Source organism: Elaeis guineensis, chromosome 11 (assembly GCF_000442705.2).
Source record: "Elaeis guineensis isolate ETL-2024a chromosome 11, EG11, whole genome shotgun sequence".
Lineage (NCBI taxonomy): Eukaryota > Viridiplantae > Streptophyta > Magnoliopsida > Arecales > Arecaceae > Elaeis > Elaeis guineensis.
In genome coordinates, this window is record NC_026003.2 from 101,150,687 (window position 1) to 101,160,024 (window position 9,338).

The window sequence follows — 9,338 nt, forward strand, 5'->3', positions numbered from 1 at the left end:
TGGACTCCGATGTCCATATTACAAAGTCTTCTAGAAAACAATATTATGCAATATACATCAATTGGGTTCACGTTGTATCAAGTTATCCGATCTCTGGATCCAAAAATATAAATAAAAATATCAAGGCTACTAGATCCATTTCAATGTGGATGGATCATGGCATGAAATGCTTCTTGGTGCATGGCTTGCAGCATGTAATTTTTCTTGGTGCATGATGCGCACAATAATCTTACGTAAGGCCGCACTTCGACTCCTTTGCAAGCAAGAATTTTGGTGTACATACCTTTAAAACTTGTCTGCATGCACTTGTGAACCAAATTGGCAGTCTTGGACCCTTTTTTTTTTTGGATAGCCAGAGATCTAGAATGTGCTTCATCATATTCCGTAAGCATATTTCTTCTTGGAACCGGCGTGCTGACATGTTAATATTTACCACAACACCTTCCCGGGAAGGCAAGGTAGAGAGCCTTGGACACACTCATTAGTACTTTGCCTCTCTCAAAGTACAACCAAATGTCGAGATATGCTTTTAGTATAGATTTACGACATATAAATGTTACTTGTACATATGTTTGTGTGCATGTATAAACATCATGTTCTAAAAAAAATAATAATATAATCATAATATGAATTTTTATACAAAAAAAAGAAAATAATTGAATGAACGAAAATTAGTGATTTTGAAATTAAGTTCTACTTAGACTTAAAATTTATTTTTTTCTTCAACTACATTCAGGAATTTCTATCTTCTATTTTAAACGTAATAAATATTGCTTAAACACTCTCACTTCTTTGTCACATTGAATAATACCATCTGAATAACGGACGCCGACTAAATACAAAGTATCTCAGTCAAAATAGAAGTTTACCAAATACTGCGCAAGTCTTCTAATGAGGACAAAACGGGTGGTGTTTGGGACTTTAAAGGACACACCGACCCTTGAACGGATGGCCATACGAGAATCCTCTCCACACCGGTTTCAACTAGAGATGCCTGCTTATCTAATCATGGCTGTCCATGTCTTGCGGGACGGCCATGATTTTATGGGCTTGAATTGGCACATAAGACTGCACATTGCATCACATTAGGGCTCTGCACACACAATGCAGCTATGATGCATGTGATGTGCATCGAAACTGTGCTGTACATGCAGCTCTATGCGAATCCAAGGGCCAAGGCTGTATCAGACCTCAAACGGTCTGAGAACCGTTGGCCATTACCCGTTTGGCAAGGCATCGAAACTTGTCCGTTTTCTCTGCTTCAAAAATTAATTCGTCCCGTAGAATAACTCTTCAACGTTCGAAATACTTCCTACCGATGATGGACATCCCTTCTTTATAAGAAAGACTTGACCTACACCAAATCTTAATATAAGCATAGCTTCTCGAGTTGGCCGACTATATCTTCTGCACACCGAGTTAGCAAGACGTGAAAGATCTCGGAAAACAAGGTCAGTTTTCCAACAAAAGCCAAAATAATTGGTATACGACGACATTCGCAAATTTCCTTTCCTTCAACATAACATTTATTTTGTTATTATACTATGCGTACAATTAACGGTAGAGAACACACAAAAAAAAAAAGCCTCCTGGTGCAAGGAGTATAACATGCAGGGCTTCGGGTAGTTGTAGGTCTTGGACTTAAGGGTGCCCCCCACCCCCACTTCCATACCCAGATCCATAGCCTGAACCGTAACCAGACCCGTAGCCTGACCCCGAGCCCGAGCCTTCACCGCCACCGCCACCCCCGCCGCCACCACTTCCATATCCGCTACCATGGGCACCACCGCCCTGACCATACCCGGAACCACTGCCCGACCCATATCCCGAGCCACTCCCACCACCGGATCCACCGCCACCTCCACCACCTCCTCCAGTTCCATACCCTCCACCGTAAGCTCCTAATCCAGACCCATATCCAGAGCCCGATCCACTCCCCGACCCATAGCCAGAGCCGCTGCCTCCACCTTGTCCACCACCCGCCGCCGCCACTTCCATACCCTCCACCACTGGACCCTGAACCACCTCCTTCACCATAACCAGATCCGGAACCATAGCCAGATCCGGAGCCATTCCCAGAGCCACCACCCCCACCACCACCTTCGCCACCGCCGCCTCCGCCCCCAGCCGATGTCAAGAATCGGTTTGCCTCGGAGAGGCTAATACTTAGCAACACTAGGAAGGAAAGAGCAACTAGCTTAGTACGTGCCATAGTTGCGAAGGGAGAGGAGGAATGAGTTGTATGCCACAGGGGAAGAAGGCGTGGGTATTTATAGAGCTGGATGCACGACTCTAAGACATGCAAGCATCCCAACTCTTAAATTTACTTTATTTGCGCATCGAGGATGAGGTTCCCCGTTTGAAACGAAAGAAAGGATCGAGGAAGAATATAGTATGTTATTTGACTCAAGTTATCGAATTTTTTCCATTGGTTTTTGTTTGGCGTACAACTGACTGGTGGATTTCGTCAGAGTAGTTGCTTGACCAAGGTGCTGCTGGCCATGATTTCCAGTCTGCAGGCCCTGTTTCTGGATCCTGCGTGCCTCCATCGTTGACGAATTGAGTTACCACCTTTGTATTATAGGTCCAGCCAGGTGCATCTTACATGTCGCTGCGGTTGTTTGATGGGATGGTTCCTTTTAACCTTCCCAAAGATTGGTGGTTTGGAGTGGCCCATTGTAGTGGAAAAAATGAGCAGTGGGTTTTTGTTTTGGTAAGAATTAATGAGCAGTGGGGTTTATAGACTGCCACAAACCTGCTTGCAGATATATGCTAGGACACAGCGTAGGAATGAATTGCTGCAAACCTTGAGCTACCCAAGCACCAGTCCAAAACAGCAACCCTCAGAAGTATTTTAGACAGAGAGCAGCTTCATGGTTTAGTTTCCGCGTTGATTCTAATAAACCAAGAAGTCTGTTTTTGCTTATGGTTTCTTCTTCTTTTTTAGGGCAGTTTGGATCGATGGGCCGAAAATTGGCTACAAAAAAATCTCAGCAGGTCTTTATTTTTCTTTTGATAAACGAAGAAATCCTAAAATAAGAGGAAAGAAAAAAAAAAGAACGAAGCTTGAAAGGGATGAAACAACGAGACATTTCTAGTTGTTTAATCTATTTATATTTTAAAATTTAATTTAAAATATAAATAGATAAAATAGGATAACAACCATTCAAGATAACATTTCCATCTCTTTCTATCCATAACTACCCAATTTAAATTTCTAATTCACAAATTAAATTTTTATTCAAATTAAGTTTATCTTATCAACATTGATCCCTCCTTAAACTTAATTTTCTTCCATAAATGACTCCAAGTGAATTCTTCAATTTGCAAAATATTCCAAAGTTGAGGGTTTTGTGAAAATATCTGCAATTTGATCTCTGAACTTAATGTACTCCAATTCTACCTTCTTCTTTTGACTTGATCTCAAATAAAATGAAAACATACATCAATGTACTTGCTTCATTCATGATAGACTGGATTCTTGGCTAGTGCAATCACGGATTTGTTGTCAATATAGATTTTGGTAGCATCATCTTGTGGTTGTTGTATTGCCTTCAAAAGATTTCGTAGCCATATGGCATCGCATACACATGAAAAGACAGCAATATATTCAGTTTCACATATTGAAAGCACCACTATCGGTTGGTTCTTCGAAACTCATATAAATACGGTGTCACCCAAATAAAATGTAGATCTGATCGTGCTTTTCCGATCTTCTAGATCTCTACCTCAATCACTGTTTGAGTAACCAACTAAACGGAAATTGTTAGAAACCGAATAGAAAAATCTATGATTGAAAGTATGTTTAATGTAGCGTATAATTTGCTTTCAGCTTTTAAATATGCCGATTTTGGCTCCTCCATGAAATGACTAATTAGTCCGACACCATATAAGATAGCTGGCCTTATGCATATCAAGTACCTCAAGCTCTCAATAAGACTTTTGAAATATGTTGGTTTGACTATCATTCCATCATCGTGTTTTGATAATTTGGTCCCATATTTAATTGGTGTGCAAACAAGCTTACAATCCTCCACCTTGAATCTTTTCAATATTGCCTTCGTATAGGCCTCTGACATATTAGTAAGTATGATATAAAGCCATTGTCCGTCATCTCAAACTTCCGAATCATGGCTTGCTTAAATTCTTTGAACATCACTGGATTGTTCGCCATCTCGATCTGGCTCTAATACCAAATTGATAAAAGAAGGAATTTAAGTAAGGTGAAGGAAGAAAAAAATTGAGGCTTGTAAGGAATGAAATAATGAACTTTTATTTTTCTCAATGGATTAATTATATTTCCTACGATGCACCATATACATAGCTTTATAATTTAATTTAAAATATAAATAGATAAAATAAGATAATAACTAATCAAGATAATATCTTCATCTCTATCTATATATCCATAACTACCCAACATGAATTTCTAATTCAAAAATTAAATTTCTAATTCAAAATTAAATATCTAATTTAAATTAAGTGTATCTTATCAACACTTGTAGGATTCGGACCCGTTTACTCCAAAGTCACTTTTGGATAGTTTTGAGTATAGATTTGGCCCGATCTATAATCCTATTACTCTAGTTATCCTGGCCGATACATCTATATATAATCTTAAAATTTAATTTAAAATATAAATAGATAAAATAAAATAATAACCAATCAAGATAACATCTTCATCTCTATCTATCCACAACTACCCAATTTAAATTTCTAATTCAAAAATTAAATTCCTAATTCAAAATTGAATTTCTAATTTAAATTAAGTGCATTTTATCAACACCTATAATATTCAGACTAGTTTACTCCAAGGTCACTTCTGGATAGTTTTGAATATAAATTTAGCCCGGTCTGTAATCCTATTACTCTAGTTTTCCTGGCCTAATCCATAATTAAATGGGCTTTTCAACCCGCTCATCCAAACAGGCTTTTATTGGAGGAGCTTACAGATGATTTTGGTGGTGAATCAACCATTTTATTCATTGCGAGGCATCCAACGAGTGGAGCCCAGCCTAATAATATTTTTTTTCAAATACTTGAGTTCCCATGGATGGTTGCAATACAAGTTCAATTAATTGCATGGGAGCCAATTATAACATTGCATTAGGGCACGATGGTAGCAACGCTCACTTTATAGCTGGCGCCAAAAGACTTCTTAGATCCTAGATCGTTCTTTATTGCATTTTTCGTGCCTACCTTTTTCCATTTACTCCATACGCAACATTTTTCTCCAAAGAAACAGGTTTTTGTATATAATTAAGCATTTTTTTAAAACAATATTTATAGTTGTTTCTGGGCACATTATCTCTCTTTATACACATTTATACATGAACAAGGGGTTAAACTTGAAAGGGCCATTGAGAGCTACCTCTAATCCTTGTTCTACTATCTTTAAAGTAATTTTTATCTTCTAAATAATTGATCCTTACTTTGTGGGTATAAAGAACTTTAGGCTTTTGTAAACTATTGGAGAAAATCAAATATTACTATTTATACATAGCTAGCTTGTTTATTACTTGCAGCTTCTTCTTGAGGCTTAAATAGTAGATAATTTTTTTTCTCTTTTCACTCTCAAAATTCTCTATGTTATTTTTTAAAGATGGTGATGGAGGTCTTTGCAGCCTTATAAATGACACTTGCAATCACTATTTATATGCATTTTGACTGCTTCATATGCTACTCTTTTGAGTCTCCTTTTCTACATTTAACATTAAGAAAGTTACATTTTTCTTCAAATCTTGATCAGTTGATTCTAAATTTTCTATTTTGCTTTTGGCTTTATAAATGAGGTTTCTTGAAGGTGTTGATTTGGATGGCCTAGTGATATGTTGCTTTTATGGTCATTGCTAACTTTGGGATTGCTGAAGTTAAATACTGTATTTGGATATGATAAGGCTGAGAAAAGAAATTCTCTGAGCACTGTTCCATTTTCACTTTGGACTAGATGTTCTTGACTCTATTTTTGATCTGAATTTCTCCTTTCAGTTGCTGATCACTCTCTTTCTTGAACAAGATGGACAAAATAGCCTAGCTCTTTTTTTTTTGTCTCGATTGGGTGTGTTTTTGACTGCTCGATCTTTAATCGTTTATCCTTATCAGCAAATATATATTCTATCTTGGGGTGCTTTGGAGCATCTTATTGAGATCCTTTTACCCAATAGATGGCTCAAGGAAAACAATTCGACATTACTACAGAAAAGGGCTACGACAGTGGTTCTGAACCGCTACCATAGCTCAAAAAATCATTGCCATAAACTACGATAGTGGTTCTGCAACTGCTGCCACTATGGCCGTCACCGTATGTCTATGATAGCGGTTGTCGCAACCGCTACCATATATAGGTTATAGCAGTGGTTACTCAACCACTGCTATAGATTGGCTATAGCAATGATTGAAAAACCACTGCTATAGCTTTTTATAGCAGCGGTTTTCTAATCACTAATATATCTATCTATAGCAACGGTTCTCTAACCACTGCTATAGTTTCTGTAGCAGCGGTTAGAAAATTGCTGCCATATGTCAATCTACGACAGCGATTTTACAACCATTGCTATAGATATATGGTAGTGATTTATCAACTACTGCCATAGATTATGGCAGCGATTCCCACAAAACTATGACAACAATAGGCATGACTATAGTAGCGGTTGTGCAACCACTGTCATTTCCTGTTGACCAGTAAAAATAGCATAAATTTATCATTTTTTATCATTTTTTATCTGATAGTTGCAGTTCAATATATAATTACTCAAACTAAATTTGTAAGATCAAAAAATTTTATATAAAACTCAATAACAAGCACAATATTTTTCAAATACTCAAATTGTATTACTCAAATTATATTACAATATTTTTCAAATAAAAATAAAATACATCAAAAATTAGCCAAATCAAATCCTTCTCTCCAAGCATCTCGTCATCACCGGGAGGGACTGAAGCAGGACCGAAATGGATTGTAGCAGGACCAAGAGGGGCTCTAGTAGAGTTGGAGGGGCTGGAGCTGAATAAATAGCCGACATGTTCTGAATGCTCAAAAAATCAGCTCCAAGAGTAACGGAGAGCTATGTCACCATAGCGGACATGATGCTCTATAGCTGGTCTACGTACTTCTGAGCTTGAGATGCACACTCCTCAACCTAAGCTATCTGCACCAAGGCCTCGTCAAGCTTGAGATGCACACCTACCCTTGAACGGATGTGCCATACAAGAATCCTCTCCGCACCGGTTTCAACTAGAGATGCCTACTTATCTAATCATGGCTGTCCATGTCTTGCGGGATGCCCATGATTTTATGGGCTTGAATTGGCACATAAGACGGCACATTGCATCACATTAGGGCTCTGCGCACGCTGCAGCTACGATGCATATGATGTGCGTCGAAACTGTGTTGTACATGCAGCTCTATGCGAATCCAAGGGCCAAGGCTATATCAGACCTCAAACGGTCTGAGAACCGTTGGCCATTACCCGTTTGGCAGGAGTAAGTTGAGCATCGAAACTTGTCCGTTTTCTCTGCTTCAAAAATTAATTCGTCCCGAAGAATAATTCTTCAACGTTTGAAATACTTCCTACTCGATGATGCACATCTCTACTTTATAAGAAAGACTTGACCTACACCAAATCTTAATATAACCATAGCTTCTCGAGTTGGCCTACTATCTTTTGTATATCGTGTTAGCGAGACGTGAAAGATCTCGGAAAAGAAGGTCAAGTTCTCCAACAAAAGCCAAAATAATTGGTATACGACGACATTCGCAAATTTCCTTTCCTTCAACAACCTTTGTTTGAGTCGAGAAGCCCATTTATTTTGTTATTATACCAGCATACAATTAACGGTAGAGAACACAGAAAAAAAAGAGCCTCTGGTGCAAGGAGTACAACATGCAGGGCTTCGAGTAGTTGTAGGTCTTGGAGTTAAGGGTGCCCCCACCCCCACTTCCATACCCAGATCCGTAGCCTGAACCGTAACCAGACCCGTAGCCTGACCCCGAGCCGGAGCCTTCACCGCCACCGCCACCCCCGCCGCCGCCACTTCCATATCCGCTACCATGGGCACCACCGCCCTGACCATACCCGGAACCACTGCCCGACCCATATCCCGAGCCACTCCCACCACCGGATCCAACGCCACCTCCACCACCTCCTCCAGTTCCATACCCTCCACCGTAGGCTCCTGATCCAGACCCATATCCAGAGCCCGATCCACTCCCCGACCCATAGCCAGAACCGCTGCCTCCACCTTGTCCACCACCACCGCCGCCGCCGCCGCCACTTCCATACCCTCCACCACTGGACCCTGATCCACGTCCTTCACCATAACCAGATCCGGAACCATAGCCAGATCCGAAGCCATTCCCAGAGCCACCACCCCCACCACCACCTTCGCCCCCGCCGCCTCCGCCCCCAGCCGATGCCAAGAATCGGTTTGCCTCAGAGAAGCTAATACTTAGCAACACTAGGAAGGAAAGAGCAACTAGCTTAGTACGAGCCATAGTTGCGAAGGGAGAGGAGGAATGAGTTGTATGCCACAGGGAAGAAGGCGTGGGTATTTATAGAGCTGGATGCACGACTCTTAAGACATGCAAGATCCCAACTCTTAAATTTACTTTATTTGCGCGTCGAGGATGAGGTTCCCCGTTTGAAACGAAAGAAAGGATCGAGGAAGAATATAGTATGTTATTTGACTCAAGTTATTGAATTTTTTCCATTGGTTTTTGTTTGGCGTACAACTGACTGGTGGATTTCGTCAGAGTAGTTGCTTGACCAAGGTGTTGCTGGCCATGGTTTCCAGTCTGCAGGCCCTGTTTCTGGATCCTGCGTGCCTCCATCGTTGACGAATTGAGTTACCACCTTTGTATTATAGGTCCAGCCAGGTGCATCTTACATGTCGCCGCGGTTGTTTGATAGGATGGTTCCTTTTAACCTTCCCAAAGATTGGTGGTTTGGAGTGGCCCATTGTAGCGGAAAAAATGAGCAGTGGATTTTTGTTTTGGTAAGAATTAATGAGCAGTGGGGTTTATAGACTGCCGCAAACCTGCTTGCAGATATATGCTGGGACACAGCGTAGGAATGAATTGCTGCAAACCTTGAGCTACCCAAGCGCCAGTCCAAAACAGCAACCCTCGGAAGTATTTTAGACAGAGAGCAGCTTCATGGCTTAGTTTCCGCGTTGATTCTAATAAACCAAGAAGTCTGTTTTTGCTTATGGTTTCTTCTTCTTTTTTAGGGCTGTTTGGTTCGATGGGCTGAAAATTGGCTTTAAAAAAGATCTCAGCTGGTCTTTATTATTCTATTGATAAATGAAGAAATCCTAAAATAAGAGGAAAGAAAGAAAAA

At 40.2% G+C, this 9,338-nt stretch overlaps 1 protein-coding gene across 1 annotated transcript; it reads right to left on the bottom strand.

Annotated features, from left to right (window-relative positions):
* Positions 1-1,641: 1,641 nt before the first annotated feature.
* Positions 1,642-8,494, bottom strand: LOC140852648 (uncharacterized). The gene is made up of 2 exons (XM_073246220.1): positions 8,134-8,494; positions 1,642-1,871 (listed from the first exon to the last, which is right to left on the bottom strand). Exons 1-2 carry the CDS (start codon positions 8,492-8,494, stop codon positions 1,642-1,644), a joined length of 591 nt encoding a protein of 196 aa, XP_073102321.1.
* Between the last annotated feature and the right edge of the window lie 844 nt (positions 8,495-9,338).

Bases quoted from the DNA above. Each gene is read 5' to 3' on its own strand.
- LOC140852648 (XM_073246220.1), bottom strand. From the start codon at position 8,494: ATGGCTCGTACTAAGCTAGTTGCTCTTTCCTTCCTAGTGTTGCTAAGT. The intron at 1,872-8,133 runs GTGGCGTTGGAT...ATGGAACTGGAG, and splicing joins AACTGGAGGAGGTGGTGGAG to GAGGTGGTGGAGGTGGCGGT.